The sequence below is a fragment of the Mucor velutinosus genome (assembly GCF_035048745.1).
Source record: "Mucor velutinosus strain NIH1002 chromosome Unknown tig00001569, whole genome shotgun sequence".
Lineage (NCBI taxonomy): Eukaryota > Fungi > Mucoromycota > Mucoromycetes > Mucorales > Mucoraceae > Mucor > Mucor velutinosus.
The window spans coordinates 1-24,900 of NW_027041921.1; the positions used below are offsets into that span (position 1 = coordinate 1).

The following is a 24,900-nucleotide window of genomic DNA, read 5'->3' on the forward strand; positions in this document are numbered from 1 at the left end:
TCACTCTGTACTCTGCTGACACAGCTCAGTCTGATCTGACCAACACGGAGACCCAAGCCTATCCCTCAGAGTATTTGCAAACCCTTTCGCCTTCAGGGCTGCCGCCAGCAGTTTTGGAGTTGAAAGTAGGTCTTCCTGTAATGCTCTTGAGAACCTCAACCCTGAAAGAGGTTTGTGCAATGGTACAAGGCTGATCATTCAGCAAATTGGACAGTATGTCCTCAAGGTGAAAATCCTCGGAGGGTCAGGTGCAGTAGAGTTGATTCCTCGCTTTACATTATCAACATTGCCTGGTACATTACCATTTATTTTGACTAGGAAACAGTTCCCTGTAAAAGTGTCTTTTGCGATGACAATCAACAAGTCTCAGGGGCAATCCCTTAGAAAAGTCGCTGTAGACCTCAGGAGTCCTGTTTTCACACATGGCCAACTCTATGTTGCCATCTCGAGAGCAACATCTGCAAATGGTATGACAATTCTACTGCCAGAAAATGCGACTCGGACAGAGAATGTTGTCTACCCAGAAGTATTATATAATATAAATGCTGTATAAAAAAAGGTTGGTCTGTAACTCCAACTCCGTCGTCCTCAATCACAGTTTCAAGTCTAATTTTTGTTTTAAAATCTTCGAATCGATATAATCATTGTTTAAAACCTACTTGAATACCAATTTTTATTATCTCTGATTTGAAATGTCTTCGCCAGAGCCCGCAGGGCGACGCCGTCATCGAGCGTAGCGAGATAGATCGGCTAGTCTAATATATATACTGTAAAACATTCAAAAAAAGTAGACAAGCCAATCATATCCTTTTAAAATTTAATAGTATTAAAAGCCAGAACAAACGAGGGCATAACCACCGGCGAAGCCGGCAATGGGGAGGGGGTTTGGGGGAGGGGGCTTAGCCCCTCCACCAAGAATATAAGGCACCAAAAAAAAAAATTTGATACATTGCTTTTTGTTATTATACGTACGTAATAATATGCCTCCTACTATTCAAACAAGACACTGCACGACCTGTAGAGCTGCTCTTCCAGTAGACTATGCTTATCGGAAATGTGATTCATGTCGAGTAAGTAAAATGGCTTTTAACGCCTAATAAAACCCTGAGACGCAATGGTTTATTTTGTTTGTACTCAAATTCAGGAACGAGCGCGAAATTACGCCAGGCAAAGAAGATTGGCGAATCGAAGAACACCAAGAGCACCTGCAGCGTTTGTATCAGAACTTGGAAGAGTACAACGTTCAGATTTGGGCAGAATGGACAACCAATGTGATGGATGTGGAGCTTTGCATTGGGCCGCAGAGAGGGCTGTTCAACAGCGAGTAAACGACAACTGCTTTCATGCTTGCTGCAAAAAAGGTAGAGCTGTCTTGCCCCTTTTGCAAGAGCCTCCCGAGCCTTTAAATAGCTTGATCAACGGAAGCCATCCTCGATCCTCTCATTTTTTGCAGCACATGCGACAATACAACACTTTGTTCGCATTTACATCATTTGGCACCGATGCTACGCCTGAGCAGCTCCAAAGGGATAGAGAGAATGAGATGAGAGGCGGCATCACGCCGGTTCGTGTTCATGGGGAACTCTATCACTTGCAAGCACCACTAAATTTGAGCAATGTGCCAAAGTATAGCCAGCTGTACGTTTACGACCCAGAGTATGCCGCTGCGATTCGCTGTGCAGACCCCAGAAATCAAGGATTGGACGACACGATCATTGAGCAACTGAGTGAAATGATTGCTGATCCTGTAGTTTGTGGCAATCCATTTGTAAGCATCTACAAACATGCTCACGAAATCCTGAAAGAAGAAGAGGAGAGGCAAGCTCAAGATGGTGTTAGCGAGAATGCTCACATCAGGCTCAGTCCTCAGATGCAAATGGAATTGGTTGTTGGCCAGGACAGACGCACTCAAAATCTGCCAACTGTCAACGAGATTGCTGCCATCATTCCAAACGAGTGTTCTGACAGGAGTTTCAGAGATATTTTGATCACATATCGTAGCAATTCCTCGGCCAGGGCTCAAGGCCAGTTTAAGCGTATCAATGAGACGCATGCTGCATATATGCCTCTTCATTATGCTTTGCTTTTTCCTAGAGGTGAATATGGGTGGAATTGGGGCCAAAGACTGCAATCGTCAGCGCAAACTGCTGATGCCATGATTATTGAGAGCGAAGAAGATGAGACACCAGCAGAGCAACAACAACAACAACAAGTGTCAGATAGCCGACTTACCCAGGGCGTGTTCTACAGATTTCGATTGCATGTTAGAAACAACGAGTCAAAGATCATTTTTTTGTCAAGACGTCTATTTCAACAATATGTGATTGATGCCTGGGCAATCTGTGAGCAAACAAAACTGAACTGGATCAAAGTCAATCAGACGAATCTTCGCGCTGATGTGTATAAAGGACTTGCTGATGCTACCTCTGCTGCTGACTCAGACCTCGAACAGGTGGGAAAGACGTTCATCTTGCCCAGTAGCTTCACTGGTGGACCGCGATTCATGATGCAGCTATATCAAAATGCAATGGCTATCTCTAGATTCTTTGGTAAGCCAACGTTATTCATCACATTTACTGCCAACCCAAACTGGAGGGAGATCCAAGATGAATTGTTGCCAGGCCAAACAGCCGCTGATCGCCCCGACTTGGTTGCTCGAGTATTCAACCTTAAGCACCGAGAGCTGCTTAAAGACTTGAAAGACAGAAAGGTCTTTGGCTGTTATAAAGGCATTGTAAGGACTATTGAGTATCAAAAGCGTGGTCTCCCTCACGGTCATATGCTATTGTTTTTGGATGCAGAAACAGATAGATTTGATACGCCAGAGAGGATTGATCAGATCATTTGCGCTGAGATCCCAAATGTTGAAGAAGAACCTGAATTGCATGCAATCATCACTCGCAATATGATGCATGGCCCATGTGGCGAGCTAAACTCAAAGTCTCCGTGTATGGTACAAGATGCTTTTGGCAATGATGTATGCTCAAAGAAATTTCCCAAAAACTACCAGCCAGTAACGGTGACCAGTGCTGATGGTTATCCTACTTATAGAAGAAGAAGAGATGGTCGTTCTCATCAGGTGCGCGTCAAGGACAAGTTGGGTGTCTACCGCGATTTCCACATGACGAATGAGTGGGTGGTGCCATACAACCCTTATTTGTCAAAAAAATACAATGCCCATGTAAATGTCGAAGTATGTGGTAGCGTCCAGGCAATCAAGTACATCAACAAGTATATTTACAAAGGCTCTGATCAGACAACGCTCAAAACTACAGCCACCACCACAGCCACTGAAACAGCAAATGCCACTACCACAGCAACAACTCAGAATAACGAAGTAGCCAAGTATCTAAATGGCCGTTATATTAGTCCTGTTGAAGCTGCATGGAGGTTGTTTGAATTCCCAATGCATGAGGAAAGCCCATCTGTTACTCCACTTGCTGTGCATCTTGAAAACGAGCAACCTGTTTATTTTGATCCCCAATGGCCACAGGAGAAAATTGACAAAGTATTGAGAGAGAGTCGCTCTACTTTGATGGCTTACTTTCATTACAACCATGCAAATCACGGCAAACCCGGTTTTCGACCGTTGCTTTATCAAGAGTTCCCTGAACATATGACTTGGCAGCAGAATGCAAAAAAGTGGAAGCCTAGGTCTTCGAGTAGAATGTCAATTGGGCGCATGTATTACTGCAATCCTGCTGCCGGCGAGAGGTATTATCTGCGTCTGCTGCTCACAGTTGTCAGAGGAGCCATGTCGTTTTCTCATCTGAGAACTGTCAATAATCACGAGTACGCCACCTTTCGCGAGGCCTGTATGATGCTGCATTTGATCGAAGATGATGGAGAATGGACCAGAGCCTTTGAAGAAGCTGCTACCTTTGCCTCTGGCTACGCAATGCGTTCAATGTTTGTCTCTGCGCTCATGTTCAACTCATTGGTATCGCCTGTTCAGATTTGGGATCAATTCTGTGAAAGTTTCTGTGATGATCTTGAGCATGCAATCGTGCAAAAAGGGTATTCGCTGCTGCTCAGCGTGCAACCTGACGCTGAATTTTACCATGGAACGCGAAGTCTTGATTACGGCTTATATCTGTTGCAAACATCTCTTGGTGCACAAGACAGATCTCTAGGTCAGTTCAATTTGCCTTTGCCTCTCTTCAACTGGAATGGCTTGATAAGCAGAATGACTGGCATACAGCGCAATTCATTGATACTCAATGAAATGTCATATCTCCAAGATCAAGAAGCCTTTTCGTACCAGCAAAAGTACGCTCAAATGAACGCTACCCAGAAGCACGTATTTGATACCATCACCTCCTCCATCAACAGCAACACCAATAGCTCACATTTCTTTTTGCAAGGTCCAGCTGGCACTGGCAAAACCTTCATTTACAATACTCTTTGTCACTTTTATAGAAGCCAAGGAAAAATTGTTCTCTGTGTTGCCTCCTCTGGCATTGCTGCTTTGCTACTTCCTGGTGGGCGTACGTCGCACTCTCGCTTTGCCATTCCACTCAACATCCACGAGCAGTCTGTGTGTGCAATCAAGAAAAACGATGATCTTGCTGATCTCATTCGAGAGACATCATTGATAATTTGGGATGAAGTGCCAATGCAGCATCGATATTGCTTTGAAGCTTTTGATCGAACACTTCGTGATATTTGTAGTCGTGGTGATGAAGTTACCTTTGGTGGTATTCCTGTTGTTCTTGGCGGTGATTTTGCTCAAATTCCACCTGTTGTTAGGCAAGGTGGCCGTCCTGAAATCGTCAATGCCTCACTGAAATCGTCAAGATTATGGCCCAAATTACAAAAGCTGAGCCTGACTGAGAATATGAGACTTGCCAACTCCAATGACACAGATAGGCAATTTGCAGATTGGATAGGAAAAATGTCGTATGAACCATCCATGATTGGCAGCATTGCTTTGCCCTCTTTTTTGAGGCAGATGACTGATCTTGATCAGTTCATTGAAGATATCTATCCTCAGCATGTTCTGCAGTGTCCTCTGCAAAATAGTGATTTCTTCAAGGAAAGAGCTATTCTCTGTTCAAAGAACGTCAACGTTGATGCTATTAACAGCAAGGTGATGGAGAACGTGATTGGGGAAAAGGTCACTCTGTACTCTGCTGACACAGCTCAGTCTGATCTGACCAACACGGAGACCCAAGCCTATCCCTCAGAGTATTTGCAAACCCTTTCGCCTTCAGGGCTGCCGCCAGCAGTTTTGGAGTTGAAAGTAGGTCTTCCTGTAATGCTCTTGAGAAACCTCAACCCTGAAAGAGGTTTGTGCAATGGTACAAGGCTGATCATTCAGCAAATTGGACAGTATGTCCTCAAGGTGAAAATCCTCGGAGGGTCAGGTGCAGTAGAGTTGATTCCTCGCTTTACATTATCAACATTGCCTGGTACATTACCATTTATTTTGACTAGGAAACAGTTCCCTGTAAAAGTGTCTTTTGCGATGACAATCAACAAGTCTCAGGGGCAATCCCTTAGAAAAGTCGCTGTAGACCTCAGGAGTCCTGTTTTCACACATGGCCAACTCTATGTTGCCATCTCGAGAGCAACATCTGCAAATGGTATGACAATTCTACTGCCAGAAAATGCGACTCGGACAGAGAATGTTGTCTACCCAGAAGTATTATATAATATAAATGCTGTATAAAAAAAGTTGGTCTGTAACTCCCAACTCCTGTCGTCTCAATCAAGTTTCAAGTCTATTTTTTGTTTTAAAATCTTCGAATCGAATATAATCATTGTTTAAAACCTACTTGATATACCAAATTTTTATTATCTCTGATTTGAAATGTCTTCGGCCAGAGCCCGCAGGGCGACGCCGTCATCGAGCGTAGCGAGATAGATCGGCTAGTCTAATATATATACTGTAAAACATTCAAAAAAAGTAGACAAGCCAATCATATCCTTTTAAAATTTAATAGTATTAAAAGCCAGAACAAACGAGGGCATAACCACCGGCGAAGCCGGCAATGGGGAGGGGGTTTGGGGGAGGGGGCTTAGCCCCTCCACCAAGAATATAAGGCACCAAAAAAAAAATTTGATACATTGCTTTTTGTTATTATACGTACGTAATAATATGCCTCCTACTATTCAAACAAGACACTGCACGACCTGTAGAGCTGCTCTTCCAGTAGACTATGCTTATCGGAAATGTGATTCATGTCGAGTAAGTAAAATGGCTTTTAACGCCTAATAAAACCCTGAGACGCAATGGTTTATTTTGTTTGTACTCAAATTCAGGAACGAGCGCGAAATTACGCCAGGCAAAGAAGATTGGCGAATCGAAGAACACCAAGAGCACCTGCAGCGTTTGTATCAGAACTTGGAAGAGTACAACGTTCAGATTTGGGCAGAATGGACAACCAATGTGATGGATGTGGAGCTTTGCATTGGGCCGCAGAGAGGGCTGTTCAACAGCGAGTAAACGACAACTGCTTTCATGCTTGCTGCAAAAAAGGTAGAGCTGTCTTGCCCCTTTTGCAAGAGCCTCCCGAGCCTTTAAATAGCTTGATCAACGGAAGCCATCCTCGATCCTCTCATTTTTTGCAGCACATGCGACAATACAACACTTTGTTCGCATTTACATCATTTGGCACCGATGCTACGCCTGAGCAGCTCCAAAGGGATAGAGAGAATGAGATGAGAGGCGGCATCACGCCGGTTCGTGTTCATGGGGAACTCTATCACTTGCAAGCACCACTAAATTTGAGCAATGTGCCAAAGTATAGCCAGCTGTACGTTTACGACCCAGAGTATGCCGCTGCGATTCGCTGTGCAGACCCCAGAAATCAAGGATTGGACGACACGATCATTGAGCAACTGAGTGAAATGATTGCTGATCCTGTAGTTTGTGGCAATCCATTTGTAAGCATCTACAAACATGCTCACGAAATCCTGAAAGAAGAAGAGGAGAGGCAAGCTCAAGATGGTGTTAGCGAGAATGCTCACATCAGGCTCAGTCCTCAGATGCAAATGGAATTGGTTGTTGGCCAGGACAGACGCACTCAAAATCTGCCAACTGTCAACGAGATTGCTGCCATCATTCCAAACGAGTGTTCTGACAGGAGTTTCAGAGATATTTTGATCACATATCGTAGCAATTCCTCGGCCAGGGCTCAAGGCCAGTTTAAGCGTATCAATGAGACGCATGCTGCATATATGCCTCTTCATTATGCTTTGCTTTTTCCTAGAGGTGAATATGGGTGGAATTGGGGCCAAAGACTGCAATCGTCAGCGCAAACTGCTGATGCCATGATTATTGAGAGCGAAGAAGATGAGACACCAGCAGAGCAACAACAACAACAACAAGTGTCAGATAGCCGACTTACCCAGGGCGTGTTCTACAGATTTCGATTGCATGTTAGAAACAACGAGTCAAAGATCATTTTTTTGTCAAGACGTCTATTTCAACAATATGTGATTGATGCCTGGGCAATCTGTGAGCAAACAAAACTGAACTGGATCAAAGTCAATCAGACGAATCTTCGCGCTGATGTGTATAAAGGACTTGCTGATGCTACCTCTGCTGCTGACTCAGACCTCGAACAGGTGGGAAAGACGTTCATCTTGCCCAGTAGCTTCACTGGTGGACCGCGATTCATGATGCAGCTATATCAAAATGCAATGGCTATCTCTAGATTCTTTGGTAAGCCAACGTTATTCATCACATTTACTGCCAACCCAAACTGGAGGGAGATCCAAGATGAATTGTTGCCAGGCCAAACAGCCGCTGATCGCCCCGACTTGGTTGCTCGAGTATTCAACCTTAAGCACCGAGAGCTGCTTAAAGACTTGAAAGACAGAAAGGTCTTTGGCTGTTATAAAGGCATTGTAAGGACTATTGAGTATCAAAAGCGTGGTCTCCCTCACGGTCATATGCTATTGTTTTTGGATGCAGAAACAGATAGATTTGATACGCCAGAGAGGATTGATCAGATCATTTGCGCTGAGATCCCAAATGTTGAAGAAGAACCTGAATTGCATGCAATCATCACTCGCAATATGATGCATGGCCCATGTGGCGAGCTAAACTCAAAGTCTCCGTGTATGGTACAAGATGCTTTTGGCAATGATGTATGCTCAAAGAAATTTCCCAAAAACTACCAGCCAGTAACGGTGACCAGTGCTGATGGTTATCCTACTTATAGAAGAAGAAGAGATGGTCGTTCTCATCAGGTGCGCGTCAAGGACAAGTTGGGTGTCTACCGCGATTTCCACATGACGAATGAGTGGGTGGTGCCATACAACCCTTATTTGTCAAAAAAATACAATGCCCATGTAAATGTCGAAGTATGTGGTAGCGTCCAGGCAATCAAGTACATCAACAAGTATATTTACAAAGGCTCTGATCAGACAACGCTCAAAACTACAGCCACCACCACAGCCACTGAAACAGCAAATGCCACTACCACAGCAACAACTCAGAATAACGAAGTAGCCAAGTATCTAAATGGCCGTTATATTAGTCCTGTTGAAGCTGCATGGAGGTTGTTTGAATTCCCAATGCATGAGGAAAGCCCATCTGTTACTCCACTTGCTGTGCATCTTGAAAACGAGCAACCTGTTTATTTTGATCCCCAATGGCCACAGGAGAAAATTGACAAAGTATTGAGAGAGAGTCGCTCTACTTTGATGGCTTACTTTCATTACAACCATGCAAATCACGGCAAACCCGGTTTTCGACCGTTGCTTTATCAAGAGTTCCCTGAACATATGACTTGGCAGCAGAATGCAAAAAAGTGGAAGCCTAGGTCTTCGAGTAGAATGTCAATTGGGCGCATGTATTACTGCAATCCTGCTGCCGGCGAGAGGTATTATCTGCGTCTGCTGCTCACAGTTGTCAGAGGAGCCATGTCGTTTTCTCATCTGAGAACTGTCAATAATCACGAGTACGCCACCTTTCGCGAGGCCTGTATGATGCTGCATTTGATCGAAGATGATGGAGAATGGACCAGAGCCTTTGAAGAAGCTGCTACCTTTGCCTCTGGCTACGCAATGCGTTCAATGTTTGTCTCTGCGCTCATGTTCAACTCATTGGTATCGCCTGTTCAGATTTGGGATCAATTCTGTGAAAGTTTCTGTGATGATCTTGAGCATGCAATCGTGCAAAAAGGGTATTCGCTGCTGCTCAGCGTGCAACCTGACGCTGAATTTTACCATGGAACGCGAAGTCTTGATTACGGCTTATATCTGTTGCAAACATCTCTTGGTGCACAAGACAGATCTCTAGGTCAGTTCAATTTGCCTTTGCCTCTCTTCAACTGGAATGGCTTGATAAGCAGAATGACTGGCATACAGCGCAATTCATTGATACTCAATGAAATGTCATATCTCCAAGATCAAGAAGCCTTTTCGTACCAGCAAAAGTACGCTCAAATGAACGCTACCCAGAAGCACGTATTTGATACCATCACCTCCTCCATCAACAGCAACACCAATAGCTCACATTTCTTTTTGCAAGGTCCAGCTGGCACTGGCAAAACCTTCATTTACAATACTCTTTGTCACTTTTATAGAAGCCAAGGAAAAATTGTTCTCTGTGTTGCCTCCTCTGGCATTGCTGCTTTGCTACTTCCTGGTGGGCGTACGTCGCACTCTCGCTTTGCCATTCCACTCAACATCCACGAGCAGTCTGTGTGTGCAATCAAGAAAAACGATGATCTTGCTGATCTCATTCGAGAGACATCATTGATAATTTGGGATGAAGTGCCAATGCAGCATCGATATTGCTTTGAAGCTTTTGATCGAACACTTCGTGATATTTGTAGTCGTGGTGATGAAGTTACCTTTGGTGGTATTCCTGTTGTTCTTGGCGGTGATTTTGCTCAAATTCCACCTGTTGTTAGGCAAGGTGGCCGTCCTGAAATCGTCAATGCCTCACTGAAATCGTCAAGATTATGGCCCAAATTACAAAAGCTGAGCCTGACTGAGAATATGAGACTTGCCAACTCCAATGACACAGATAGGCAATTTGCAGATTGGATAGGAAAAATGTCGTATGAACCATCCATGATTGGCAGCATTGCTTTGCCCTCTTTTTTGAGGCAGATGACTGATCTTGATCAGTTCATTGAAGATATCTATCCTCAGCATGTTCTGCAGTGTCCTCTGCAAAATAGTGATTTCTTCAAGGAAAGAGCTATTCTCTGTTCAAAGAACGTCAACGTTGATGCTATTAACAGCAAGGTGATGGAGAACGTGATTGGGGAAAAGGTCACTCTGTACTCTGCTGACACAGCTCAGTCTGATCTGACCAACACGGAGACCCAAGCCTATCCCTCAGAGTATTTGCAAACCCTTTCGCCTTCAGGGCTGCCGCCAGCAGTTTTGGAGTTGAAAGTAGGTCTTCCTGTAATGCTCTTGAGAAACCTCAACCCTGAAAGAGGTTTGTGCAATGGTACAAGGCTGATCATTCAGCAAATTGGACAGTATGTCCTCAAGGTGAAAATCCTCGGAGGGTCAGGTGCAGTAGAGTTGATTCCTCGCTTTACATTATCAACATTGCCTGGTACATTACCATTTATTTTGACTAGGAAACAGTTCCCTGTAAAAGTGTCTTTTGCGATGACAATCAACAAGTCTCAGGGGCAATCCCTTAGAAAAGTCGCTGTAGACCTCAGGAGTCCTGTTTTCACACATGGCCAACTCTATGTTGCCATCTCGAGAGCAACATCTGCAAATGGTATGACAATTCTACTGCCAGAAAATGCGACTCGGACAGAGAATGTTGTCTACCCAGAAGTATTATATAATATAAATGCTGTATAAAAAAAGTTGGTCTGTAACTCCCAACTCCTGTCGTCTCAATCAAGTTTCAAGTCTATTTTTTGTTTTAAAATCTTCGAATCGAATATAATCATTGTTTAAAACCTACTTGATATACCAAATTTTTATTATCTCTGATTTGAAATGTCTTCGGCCAGAGCCCGCAGGGCGACGCCGTCATCGAGCGTAGCGAGATAGATCGGCTAGTAACATGATACTAAGAATCAGGCAATCATATACTTGGTATTGCATAGATGATATCTTTTGGAAACAGATGTTCTCAAATGTCTCTATTCCATCATACAACAAATCCGTTTTTTTTTTTTTCAATTATCCCATGATAAGTTAAACTCCAAACTTGTACAACAAAAACTTTAAACTGTTATTTCTGTTTCATCTTATTGCTGTCATCGCTATTCTCGGATGGACTCTGTGTTGAATTAAATAAACAAACAAGACACCTCTTTGTCTGCGTGTGTGCAAAATGTCATGTCTGTGGCCTTGTTTTTTATCGAATAAACTACTCGATTAAATCCCATTCGTTATATACTTGAATGATACCAACGCTTCACCGTTTATTCTATCACACAGATTACTGTTGTATTGTAACATGACATCGATGTATACTGTATACAGCTATCGGCGCACTACATGTAATATACATACAGTATACATGAGTAATCTACTAGGACATGTAAAGTGTACATTGCCCTTTGTTTATAGATGCGTCTCATGATGTCCCTAGTCAGCTGTCATTGTATATCATAGATTTAAATCAAATCAACTGTAAAGAAGCATGAAGCAGAAGCAAGCAGCAGCAGACCATACTAAAAGTTTTTGCTAAATCCCTTTCTCTTTAGATCATATGGTTTCAGAAACCGTAATCTGTATTTTCATATAGTCAGAGCTCTTTATATTGACAAGTTTGGATCCAATGTTGCAGTGAATGACACTAGTGAGCACACTCTTCCTTTTATTTGCGTTTAATCTCTGTGCTTGCACTCTGCTTTTGCTATCAGTGATCCTAAAATGTCCAGCAGATATATTAAACTAACTGATGCAGATCACTCACTCGCTTGGAATCGCAAATCCATTGATCGAAGCCTCATTTTCTTCTCGTTGGCTACTGTATGCATGTTTGATCATTTGTTTTACAGGTCAAGATTGAAATGAGAATAAAGGAGACGAAAGGACTCGTGTATAAATATATACAATAATCTAAATATACAATCATTTGCGAGATGATGATGATAGTTGTGAGATGATGGGCCTTATAGGATTGTATACACAACCGCTTCAACACATCATGTAACGTGAATCATGAAGTTACAGTCATGCCAAATTCAGGGCATACACAGTAGCATCTTGACAAGAGCACATGCAAATATATGATTGTTTGTTCTCCAAACGAAACGTGAACGAAAACGAGAATATCATATGTTAATTGATTTGTTGTATGTAACGCTTCTCAATTTACTCTTTTCTATACACAGGATTGTCAGAATATGAAGCATGTGGTCTCGAATCATGTAAATCCCAATCCAAGAACAAACAGGCCATGCTAATATCACCCACTTTATAGTTTGGAATTGCATCTCCTCCTCTGTGCACGGCAGATTTGTTTGCATTAATTCAAACAACAAATCCCTTCCTCCTCTTCCCACCCCCTCCCGTTTTTTCGTTATCGCACTTTACCCCAACTTACATTTAAATTGGACATAGGCACACAGTAAAGAATGACTTTTTCTCCTTTTATGTGTCCATCTCTGTATAAACGAGATATAAGGAAATGTACGCCTACAGGAATCTATATATGGAAGCAACACCCATATTTGTCTATTTGATTAAGTTGATAAACTCCTCAGCACTGCATTACATGAAACTTTGGAGTAGATCCATGTCATCTATGTTATAAAAATAAAGCCTCATAAAACGGAACGTGTTGAATTCTGTCGCTTCATTTCGTCATACCAGGCAATAAAACTGTATATGTAGTAAAGTGCTGTACACACATTGCAAGCATAAAAAACACGCAGCTCCCATGATGTTATTTTGTGTGTATTCCATAATGTTCTATTTCGTATTTTTTAGACATTGGATACATGTATTCTTTTCATGGCGTAAGGTGCAGCAAAACTCGGCACAGGCATGAGCAGGAACAGCAGTGAATATTTAGATGGGAAGCGTCAAAAAATGGTGGGATCAGTTCTCTATGTACATGGCATGCTTTGCATGAAGAAGACTTCATATGGTCATGAAGCAATACAAATAAAAGCTGCGCAACTCTACCCAGTTCTAACACCTTACATCTGTTGGCAATAAACCTTCTATTTAAGAACAGCAAATGTATGTTAATCACCTCAATATGCAGAGAGGTTTTTGTTATGCGCAATGCTCAGCCCTCCGAAGGCGCAAAATATAACTATTCGGAAAGACATTTTGCCAGCCAGAAATTGATTGATTCTCCGCTCGACATTCTGTCTCGATTCGTTGATTTCTAATTATTTTGCGACTTGATTGATCTATTTTGAAGGATTTGACTATGTAAAATGTAATGATCATTCAATCCTTCCTTAAGCTTTCTAAAAGTATTTTTCAAGGCGCAACTAGCGATGATAAATATGAAAAATGTCTTGAATAACTCTGTTGAGCAGTTTTCGAAAACACGAAATGAGGTTTTTGGCCAAAATGTCGAGATTTTGCATCTCAAGGTCTTGCAAAAGTGGTTTCAGGGGTTGCTTTGGATCGAGAGATACGTTTTGACTTGATATATACCTTAGTAAAAGTCTTCATTTTTGAGGTCAAAAACGCAATCGTTTGATTTTTGATAAAAACCATGAGGGGTACCTCATGGTTTTTGGTCGATTTTTGGCCATGTTTTTTTTGGCTCAAAAAGTTGAGCAAAGGTGTCAGGAAGTTACTAATACTCGAGTACAATTGTTTGGCGTTATTCCGGTGGCTCAGAAAGATCTACATGTCAAGATATGAAGGCTTGGAAGCTGCCAAATTTGGTTATGTGCTTTATAGAGTTTACTTACACAGCATGAATCACATCTTTGGTAGATGCAATTAAGCCCCCATATAGATCAATGCTATCAAGTGTTGAATTAGATGCGTTATGTTCTTCCCCGAAACCCCCTCCCTATTGCCGGCTTTGCTGGTGGGTTTATTCACCTTGTACGGCTCACAATTCTTTAAAATTTTTGAAAGGATACGATTTCTTTTTTTTTTTGAATGTTTTACAGTATATATATTAGATCAATCGATCTAAACAACACGCAGCTAAGCGTGTTGTGCAACCATTTACCAGGGTTGTAACTTACTTCAGGGTGGATAATGTACATAGGAGGACAACAGAAGATAGTTCTTACAAGAACGCCCTAAGAGGTACACACTTTGTTCTCTAGCGCACATGAATAAGAAAGGCTTAATTAATTCATATCGTCATTCGAATGGCATCAAGTTGTTTACAAATGCACTAGAGGAGATAGCGCATCTCCTATCTACAAGAAAAATTGAATACCACAAATGGTATTTCAATGGAATAGACCAAAAGCTTATTTGAAAATACTCCTTGTTTGGCGTACATGTGCGTATTTGTGTATCCATCTAACATTCGCTAGACAAAATAATCGAGCCAGGTACAATACTTTTTCGAGCTGTATTATAAGCTTTTAAAAAATGCTGCTGGGATAATCACCAATATATATATACCCATTATTGTATTAACAATCACCGGTTGCATTGATTGTTCGAAAACAACAAAGCTCTTTGTGGTTTAAAGCTTAGTGTGTTGTATGACGTGTTTGCATTGTAGGCTTGTTTGTCTTGTAGAGAATAATGGTCAGCAATTGCTTTCATATTTATACCGGAAAGTTGCAAGAGGATTTCCAGCTTTAAAACAAAATCTCTAGCTCATAAATGGATATTGTAAAGCTATTTACTTCAATGTTTCTTGGAATTGCAGTACAGACAGCTACACTATTTGGATTTCATAAATGAAGGGTAAGTTTTCGATTATGCAACGTGATATTATTTAGATTAGTAACACCTCTATTCAGGGCCATTTAAGGAGCTTGGCATCTTGCAAAAAGGTACGACAAATATTACATCAGGGCGCAGTGACACTGGAAAGATACTAATGACGCTCAATATAGAAATGATGATGCTACGAGACAAAATAGAAGAAAGCAACAAAACGACAGTTCGTTATGTAACTAAAAAGGTATTCAGAAAGCAAATACGAGCATGTTTCAACAGGCTTTTAAAATTTACAGTAGTATCACAAGCGCAAAACATCTGTACCAAAGTCTCTGTCAAGATCAAGTCGAAATTCTCTTCTTCACTACCAGAAAGGCAGGTCGAAAGTCAGCGAGCTCAAAGTAATAAGCGCCCGTTCACAGCATGACTTATTCAATGTGCAGGCGTGTATGGGTACCAATGACTTTAAGGCATCAGAGGCAAAAAAAATACAAGACCTGGAGAGAGCACGCTATGATCTGGATGCAAAAATGAAGCAGTTTAAGAGAAAGACATTGACAAACCAATTGCGTATCAAGAACTATGTCAAGGGTATCAAAGAAGAGGCAAAGAATCTACAAGAAGATCAAGATGAACTTCGCGAGGAAGTAGGAAACATCTTTTACAGCCTGGAAGATGAGATGAGCCTATTGGATGACGATATGGATGTTAGGCTGTCCAATGTAGAGAGCCGCGTGTTTGATTTGATTGAAGCAAAGCTCAAGGCAGAGAGAAGAAAGAGATGGTGCAGAAAGAGCATTCGTATTATTTAGACATTTGACCCCTCCATTATGCTTTATTTCAAATAAAAGAAAGTTTTCATTTTCTATTTTGCATGAATTGCAGGAAAGAAATCAACGCATCAAACGGAGTTGGATCAAACCAGGGTACCAACAGCTGACAGCAAATTTGCCCACGCTGGGGTGGGGGTGGGGATGCCCTGCTTGAACATCTCGATCTCTCCAAAACTATAAATGTTGAAATTTAAGGCTTTGATAGAGGCTCTCATATTAACCTTAAATGTTGACATGGAGCTGTTATACATGTGGTTAATGACTTGTGTTTTTCTCAACATGGACTTGCCTTCACATCAAGAATGAAAGACGAGTTTATTTCAACCCAGATATAAACTTTCTCCATCGCTTTGAAAAAAGCGAGCGAGCGAGCGGACGGACAACCTCCACCCCTAGTTTATATTATAAATTTATCGCAAAAAGAAATTCAACTTTATTTCCTTTTTCTATTCTCTTTTCACCTTTCTCTTTAACAACCAACTGTCTAGAGAAAACATCAGCTACAATGTAAGTGGAATGGAGACAGCATTAGCCCTCGCGTAGCATAATCTAATGAATGTTCTGGCCATAGTATGACCGACGTACAAGAAAAGGAACAACAGGTGACAGTCGAGGAACAAGTCCCTGAAGAAGGTAAATTGGGACATGCTGCATACTATGGCATGCCTTGATTGACTCTCTATACAACATGATAGTTCTTGAAGAAACCTATCAACTCACTGTGAAATTGCCTGGAGGAGGCGAAGATATCAAGATCATTGTAAGTTGCTTTGTTACAAATCAGGGTGGAGAGAGAGAGAGAGAGAGAGCGCCGTCTGACGTTTGCTTGGATGCGTTATAGGCCAGTCCTCGTGAAAATATCCAGGATATCAAGCAATCTATCATGGAATCTCCTGATACGTGCGCCAACTCTTGCTTTTATTTAGCCTATAAGGGTGCACGAGTGAATGATTACCTTGAATTGGGCGAAATTGATGGTATTACAACCGAGAGCGAGCTCGAGTTGGTTGAAGGTGAGTTGCAATAATCAAAATGGACGAGGGTAGAAAGTGCTCATTTTGTGTCTGTGTAGACAATTACACTGAACGCGATGTTAGACTCCACATCAGTCGTCTCCGCGATTTGTTGGGTGGTCCCTACAAGCCCAATCCCTCTACTATCGGCATTGATCCTGCCATTTCATTTTTGACCGCTATTACAGGCGAAATTGGTAAGTTGTGGATTATAAATTCAGGGCAATGTTACTGACTCTTGTGTTCTTTTGCAGACGAGGAAATTGTTGCTGAAGCTGACAAGAAGATTGATGATTTGTTCTCTGATGAACCTATTCCCGAACATGCATTCACCAACGTCAATATCGAGGAACGCTCCGAGCTTTCCAAGCTTGTTCCCAGCAACTTTCAAAGAGTGGCCCCTGAATGTATCAAGAGCTTGACTCTCTCTGGGTGGAACCCAGTGCCTCACAAACAAAAGCTGAAGGGCGACCTCTTGTATTTGGCAGTAACCACCTTGGAGAATGAGATTATCCACATTACTGCTTCCACTAAGGGCTTCTTTGTCAACAACTCAACCAACAACAAGTTTGACCCTGCTCCCAGCTACACCAAGAGAGCCTCTGCTCACTCTCTCATCACTCTGTTGCAAAAGATCTCCCCACTCTTCCAAAAGAAGTTTTTGGAGTTGCAAAATTTCATCACTCGTCACCACATGCTGGAAGTGCTCCCCGTCAACACTTACTATCCCAATCATCCTTGGGCTGTGGAGGCACCCCAACACTTGTACGACCCCTCCAGACCTTGCGAAACCTACTTGAATGCCGGTGCTGATGCTGTGGAGAGTCTCCGTGATTGGAACGACGAACTCCAATCTCACCGTGAGTTGCCAAAGACTGATTTGCAAGAAAGAGTATTGCGTGAGCGTTTGATTACCAAAGTGCAAGCTGAATTCACTGAGGCTGCTGTCCGTGGCGCTATGGCCGTTGCTAATGGCTCTGTCATTCCTTTGAACCCTCTTGAAGCCGAAGAATCTCACATGTACATTTACAACAACATCTTCTTCAGTAAGGGAAATGATGGTCGTGGCACTTTTGAGCAACTCGGTGCTGATGAAGCAGCTCACGTTGCTACTAGCAAAGATCTTGAGGGCGTCAAGATTCTGAATAGCATCGACTCTGAAGGTTTGTACACTTTAGCTAGTGTCATTGTTGATTACAAGGGCGAACGTATCGTTGCTCAAAGCATCGTTCCTGGTATTTTCCGTCGCCAAGACGAGAACTCCATCGTCTATGGTTCTGTCGACAATGGTGTTCAAATCTCTTCTGATGCTGGCTTCCATGAGTCCTTGGCCAAGGATGTTGCCAAGTCGCTTCATTTAGCTGAACACACCGTCATTGATGACAGCAAGACTGAATCCAAGCTGTACACCTCTCAAGAAACCAAGGGCTTGCTCGGTGCTGACGGCCGTCGCTACATGCTGGATCTCTACAGACTGAATCCTGTCGATATTGAGTTTCAGGAGAAGGAATGTGCTGAAAATGACGACAAGCCTGCTTATCCCCACAAGATGACTCTGTTGAGACCTGAATTGATGAGTTTGTTCTGGGAGCACAAGTTTAGACAATGGGTCAAGGCCAAGACTGACCAAATCAAGAAGGAAAGAGGTGACGCTAAGCCTGCTGCTGTTGAGGATAAAAAGGAGGGCGAAACCAAGGCTGCTGAAGCAGAAAAGGCTGTGGCCAACAAGGAAAATGTCGAGGAACAAGAGGAGGAAGAGGAGATCAAGATTGACGTGAATGAGTTCAAGCTCAACTTCAACACGGATGTCTTTACTGATGCCAAGCAGCCCGAAGGCGAGCAGCTCAAGCAAGACGAGCAAGTGATTCGTGATGCTTCCAAGTTCTTGGCCGAGGAAATCGTGCCCAGTATCGTGCTCGACTTTGCCTCATACTCCATCTCTCCCTTGGACGGTGATGCTCTGACCAAAGCTATGCATCGTCGTGGTATCAACATGCGTTATCTCGGTAAGCTTACCGAGTTGATTGCTATCAGCAAGGATAAGCGTATCGAGCATGTCCGTCAACTCGCTATTCAAGAAATGATTGTGCGTGCCTGCAAGCGCCTTTTGCGCAAGTACCTCAGCAAGTGTCCTGTTGAACACACCAGCCTCTGTATCTCTCACTTTTTCAACTGTCTGCTCGGTGCTGGCTTCAATGCCAAACCTTCTCCTGTCTTGCCTGAAGGTACTAACCGCAATGACTTTGAATGGGCCCAAATTACACCTGCTGGTTTGAAGACACTCGTTGCTCAACAAGTCTTACTTCGCTTCCGTTACAAGTTGGAAGACGACGCTATTGAAAAGCTCAACTTTATCCCTACTCTTCGTGAACTCTGTATCCGTGTTGGTGTCCAAATCAGCACCAGAAATTACCGTGCCGAGCCTTACACCGAGGAAGAGCGCGCTGCCAATCTCGCTGAGGATGCTGCTTACCAAACAGCCATCGACCGTAAGAAGCAAGAACAATCCAGCTCTCGCGGCAAGAAGAATAAGAAGCATCAACAAGATGGTCTCAAGCGTCCTGTTCGTCGCACTACTACTTTTATTCCTGAGGATATCTTAAATTTGATGCCCACTGTGAAGCAAGCATCTTCAAGAAGCATGTTTGCCGAAGAGACTTTTGAGGCTGGCAAGATGAGTATTGCTCAAGGTCACAGACAATTGGGTCTTGAACTGTTGCTTGAGTCTCTGTCGTTGCATGAACAAACTTATGGTTTCTTGCATCCCGAAACTAGCAAATGCTATGCTACTTTGGCTATGATCTATCACCACAGCGAAGACCGCGAATCTGCCTTGGATCTCCAACGCAAGGCTGTCATTTCTGCTGAGAGAACTTGTGGTATTGATCACCCTGAAACCATCCATCATTATGTAAGTTGAAATGCTACAAACAAACTCCATGACATTAACCATATTATGCAGTTGAATCTTGGCTTGTTTGAACATGCTGCTGGTCGCACCAAGCTTGCTCTTCGTTACATTCATCACGCTTTATACTACTGGGATCTCCTTGTGGGTCCTGGCCATCCTGATTCCTCCACAGCCGATGTAAGTTTGAACTTGATCCGATTCGAATAGCCCTTAACGATATCACTCTATAGAACAATGCTGGTGTTATGCTCCAATCTCTCCGTGATTATGCTACCAGCACCAAGTTCTTTGAAAGAGCTTGTACCACTACTGAACAAGTGCTGGGTAAGGAGCATGTCCTTACTGCTACTGGTTACCATGTCCTTGCTAGATCATACACATTGGAGGGCAACTTCCCCAAGGCCTTGGCAGCTGAGCGTATTGCATTTGATGTGTTTGAAAAGAAGCTCGGACCTGAAGATGCTAGAACCAAAGACAGTGATTTGTGGTTGAAGGAATTGACCACCAACGCTGTGATTGTTGCCCAGCGTGCTCGTGAAGAAAAGAACAATGCTGCTTTGAATAGCACAACCACACCTGTTTCCGTGCCTGAGCCTGCACAACCCAAGCCTCAAGTGGGCGAGCTTCCTATTGATCAAGTCCTGCAGTTCATCAATGGTGATTCTTCCAGCAAGAGCAAGAAGGGGGCACAAAAGAAATCTCAAAAGAAACAACGCAAGTAAAATTAAATGGTTTCAACCTTAATTTTTTGTATATCAGTTATCATATATTCACATAGACAATATAAAAAAAAAAAAACCTTCTTGTTTGTATCATAAAGCGCTGTATCGCACACTTTCCTTGGTGCTTTGAATGTCACTGTAGTCATAGTTGTCGTCATGAAAGATGTAGTACAGGGAACCAAAAATATGCCATTTAATTCTATTGCGAAGATGGGATACAGCATTGGAGTCATTCACCGAAGTTTCACCTTCTTAGTCAACATGGGTATTTCAAGGCGCAGCAAATTTGGCGTAGATGCGAAAATATAAACTATTGTTTTGTTTCCTTTGCTTAAATTCTGCTTCTGTTCACACATGTACTCAAGTTAGTAGACCAAAGACGAAGAAATTCTGTCATCGTTGTTATAAACATGGGCTTGAAACGCATCTAAAGCACATTTAATGACAACATGGAGAATGAACTCAAATATAAGCTAACCAACATATAGCCTATGATGCGATGTTTTTTTTTCAGCAGGTGTTGATGCTGAGAGATGCCGAGTCTTTTTCGTTCAAAATTTGTCAAATATCATTCTTGGGAAGGTAAAAAAAAAAAAAAAAAAAAAAAAAAAAAAAAAAAAAATGGCTGAACCCTAATAAGGTTAATTCCGAGAAGTTCTAGGAAGGTTCCACAGCGAGGAGTCTTATAGGAGAATGTCTATGATGAGCGATGAAGCAACCTTCCCCTAGTAGCTGAATGTAGTAGCTATTGGATTGACAGGCTAAAAGCGTTGCAATGTATTATTTACAAGAGGAGAAACTTCTTGATTATTCTGTGATATCATTTGTGTAGCATTATCAGATGTGAGTATCAGGACTGTGTCACATATAGAGATGAGTATATGCAATAGTTAATTGAGCAAGAAGCATGGAAAGGGAGTGTAGTACAAATGTAGTACTTTGGAGCCAATATAACCTCTGATTCCTTACATGGCATGCTAAAACACGAAACGTAGCTTATGAATATCTATTTTCCATGTGGGATAATTTTCTAATTCGTACACTAAATGTTGCACAGAAGCCAGGATAAACAATGCCAGACACACACCCAGAAAATCATGTACTACTGCCAACCCCGTAAAATGGCGGAACATTCGAATAAAATCTAGAAGCTAAAGCCTAAAAAAAACAAGGAGTGATGAGTGATGATTAATAAAGATAAGATACCAAGGGCTCTTCTCATTCGAGCAAATTTTAGTTGCTAGCAAAAGCCATCGCCATCGAATCTGATGGATGATGTGAATGGTCTCAATTAGCCGTCAACATTTACAAGCTTGTAAAAAAAAAAAAAAAAAAAAAAAAAATTATCGGGAAAGGCAAACTAGTCATGATGAAGCAAGGCCTGCATACCAAATTTGAAAACAAGGGAGAAGCCTCGCAGTGCGTTATTGAAATTATACTTTTTTCTCCATCAAGCAAAATCGGTCGATACAGGCCAAATCTTCGATTCCTGATGAACGATTTGAAAGAGCGTGCCTTCCAGATTTAGATAAACGTTAATGATCCCATATTTTTGCATTTCATCGTATTTGATGAATACGGTACAGAGCAGGTCTCGAATGTGATGTACAGATGCAAATGTACTGATGGTATCTACCATGATAGCTGTGCCTTAATAGCTGCAAATAAGAGCAAGTGCATTAGCAATCGAAGATCCAAGTTGGCGCTAATCGATGATCCAACCAAAACAAAAAAATCAATCTGCTAAATCCAGTAATTCCCATTTGAAAGATGAGTATAAAGGCTGTTAGACGACGAACCCATTTAGAACTATTTTTATTCTTTTTTTCTTCCGTTTTTCACTTTTTACATCTTTTCCATGACAAAGCCTCTTCATCATCTTAAATACTCGTAAGATTAACTATCATCATTCAAGTCAAACAATCAAAAATCAACACATCAATAAGCAATGCAGACACTACAAGCACAACACAACAATAATTTCGATTACATTGATTGCAAATATCAGTCAGTGGAAGAGTTTCTCCACCACTGCCATCTTGATCAGTATGTGGCTATATTTTTGTCAGAAGGCTTCGATTCTGTCACTTCGGTAAAAGGGACTTCAAAAAAAAAAACCTGTTGCCTTTCCTTCTAAATTATTCTTATTTTAGCTTCTAGAAATCACAGAGGAAGACATGATATTCATGAATGTGAAGCGAGGTCACAGAAGGGTAAATGCGGATGAAATATTCATACGTAATGTCCTAAAAAAAATAACACAAATTTGATCTAGTTGATTCAAAGAGAAATAGCTAATATCAAAGGAATTCCTCGTGATCAGCCGCTTGTTACTAATGTGATGGGTGCAAGTAGGTTACATCTTGTCTTTAGTTGTGGTAGTGTCCATATTAAGCTTCCTGAATCTAGAATTTCATCTTGAATTAATGCCAAATACCCCTTCCAAAATGGACGAAATGAGACGCATCAACAATAGCAGCAGCACGAGTAACAGCGCCAGCAATATCTACAATAACAATACTAACAATGGCTTATTGACCAACAGCCTGCCCGTCTACGACAGTATTGTCACTGGATTGACCAGCCCTCGTAGCATGAATAGCGGTATTGGTGGCAATTCCAGTGCAAGCAGCGGCAACAACTCTAGCTCTGACCCAAACATTGTGCGATCTCGAATGCACCACCAACAGCCTTCCTCTGTCCATCCACATTCGTCTATGGACAGTGGCATTAGTTCACTCATGAACAGTAGTGCAAGCAGCTTTGCCAGTAAACCAAGTAGCATTTCCACTAGAAATAGCAATGACAATAATAGCATCAGCAATAACAACAGCGCCTTGACAGCAAATGGCCGAAACGACACAATCGAAACTCGTAGCAACAGTATCTCTTCGAATGACGATGCTGACTCAATCGACACTAATGAGTCTGTTCCCACTAAGCGAAAATACCGACGTCATGCTAAACCTGATCGCAATGCTCCTATAAAGCCTCCCTCAGCTTACATCATGTTCTCAAACGATTCTCGCGCTGAATTGAAAAATCAAAACTTGTCTTTTGCTGAATTGGCTAAAATCGTTGGCGATCAATGGAAGAATCTCAGCCACATTGAGAAGCAATCTTATGAACGCAGAGCCATGCGGGCCAAAGACGAATACTTGGCTGCCCTTGAGCAATACAGACAGACTCCACAGTACCATCGTTATCAAGAGTACTTGAATGAATTCAAATCCAAGCAAGACGCTGCAAATCGCATCATTGGTAGAGCCAGAAAGAGAGCAAAACAAGCATCGCCTGGAAGGTAATCTATTTGACGTAATTGCTAACATTTGAAGCATTTTGACTTTTTTCTAATTTTTATTTATTTACAGTGGTAGCATTGCTGACTCCAGCTCCAACGGCAACTCCAATGGAAATGGTAGTTCTGGCAGTGGTTCAGCTGACACTTATGGGGATAAAGAGACGGTGATACGACGTCAAAGACAACCTTCAGAGGACGATATCACACAACCTCTAACTCAACAAGGACAAAGTTCCTCTTCCTCCATTGCTAGCAATCAACAACAAAAAAACTATCCCAAATACAATGACAGTTATATTGCTCGTGCAACGCCTGATGCAGACACGTTAAGACCCATATATAATCACCACCACAACTATCATCATCATCACCATCATCATCAACAGCCTCAGCAACAAACCTCATCTGATAGTGGCTACGCCTCTCAGTCCTTCTATAATGCAAATGCAGACAAAATGCCATCATCACAGTGGAATCACAGATCGAGTCAAATCATGCGAGGCATGCTGCCTGTTGAATTTGTGCCGCAAAACCATCTTGTTGAGCCATCAAACACCAATTCCACTCGTCTACAATCATCATCTTACGATACCAAGAATATCATCAACGATAACGACATGGGTGACGATCAAGAAGACGAAAATGAGAATGAGAATGAGAAAGACGCAGATCAAGGCGAATTTATGGAAGGTAACCCTTCTCGTTCTTTTGAAACTAAGCGTCGAAGTCCACGTTTCAACAAATCCAGATCCAAGTCTAGCCAATCTTCGCCTCCATTGTAGACGTAGATCTTTTTTATTCAAAACGAAAAATGAATACCATGTACATACTGAATCGGCAACCAAAGCATATTAAATTTAGCAATCCTAAATCTCCAGATATATATTTGTATCCACACTTTTTGTCGCTCCCTCTATTCTTTTTTGCGCATCTATTTTTACTTGACATACATATATCCCAAACTTGCAACCACATATGCCTTTTTTTTTCTTACTTTTACTATTCTATTTAATTCAGATTTATGCCGCTACTACATCCAAACATGCTCAAAGTTATAATAAACCTTTTTCTACTTGAAAATAGAGCATTTTAAATCATGATGGCATTTTTTTATCATTGTAGCCTATCATACTAATTATGTTGAAGTAATGTCCATTGACGATGATCATTGCACAGGCCTAGTGATATTAACAAAAATGTTTAGACCTGAATTTAGTTCGCCTCAAATTTGACAGGCTGTGAGCTTGTGCCTTCATGCTAGCAATGAGCTTTATTTTTGAACTTTGTTGCTTGATCATATAAATAAAGGCCGTTGTGAAATGCATCTTCAGCCGCTATATAGCTTTTCCCT

The 24,900-nt window shown here is 41.9% G+C and overlaps 5 protein-coding genes across 5 annotated transcripts; all 5 read left to right on the forward strand.

Moving 5' to 3' along the window:
• Positions 1–1,114: 1,114 nt before the first annotated feature.
• ATC70_012172 (uncharacterized protein) lies at positions 1,115–5,671 on the forward strand (the record flags this gene model as incomplete). Its single annotated transcript, XM_064831354.1, has 1 exon — positions 1,115–5,671. The coding sequence occupies one exon, from the start codon at positions 1,115–1,117 to the stop codon at positions 5,669–5,671; it is 4,557 nt and encodes a 1,518-aa protein (XP_064677634.1).
• A 563-nt stretch (positions 5,672–6,234) lies between these two features.
• ATC70_012173 (uncharacterized protein) lies at positions 6,235–10,791 on the forward strand (the record flags this gene model as incomplete). Its single annotated transcript, XM_064831355.1, has 1 exon — positions 6,235–10,791. The coding sequence occupies one exon, from the start codon at positions 6,235–6,237 to the stop codon at positions 10,789–10,791; it is 4,557 nt and encodes a 1,518-aa protein (XP_064677635.1).
• Positions 10,792–15,299: 4,508 nt separating this feature from the next.
• Positions 15,300–15,581, forward strand: PHO85_2 (negative regulator of the PHO system; the record flags this gene model as incomplete). Its single annotated transcript, XM_064831356.1, has 1 exon — positions 15,300–15,581. One exon carries the CDS (start codon positions 15,300–15,302, stop codon positions 15,579–15,581), a length of 282 nt encoding a protein of 93 aa, XP_064677636.1.
• Positions 15,582–16,174: 593 nt separating this feature from the next.
• CCT6 (T-complex protein 1 subunit zeta) lies at positions 16,175–20,248 on the forward strand (the record flags this gene model as incomplete). The annotated part of the gene is made up of 7 exons (XM_064831357.1): positions 16,175–16,235; positions 16,298–16,362; positions 16,444–16,615; positions 16,675–16,812; positions 16,870–19,526; positions 19,578–19,703; positions 19,757–20,248. 7 exons carry the CDS (start codon positions 16,175–16,177, stop codon positions 20,246–20,248), a joined length of 3,711 nt encoding a protein of 1,236 aa, XP_064677637.1.
• Positions 20,249–22,196: 1,948 nt separating this feature from the next.
• ATC70_012176 (uncharacterized protein) lies at positions 22,197–24,331 on the forward strand (the record flags this gene model as incomplete). The annotated part of the gene is made up of 5 exons (XM_064831358.1): positions 22,197–22,340; positions 22,402–22,461; positions 22,524–22,599; positions 22,658–23,549; positions 23,620–24,331. The coding sequence occupies 5 exons, from the start codon at positions 22,197–22,199 to the stop codon at positions 24,329–24,331; spliced, it is 1,884 nt and encodes a 627-aa protein (XP_064677638.1).
• Positions 24,332–24,900: the final 569 nt, after the last annotated feature.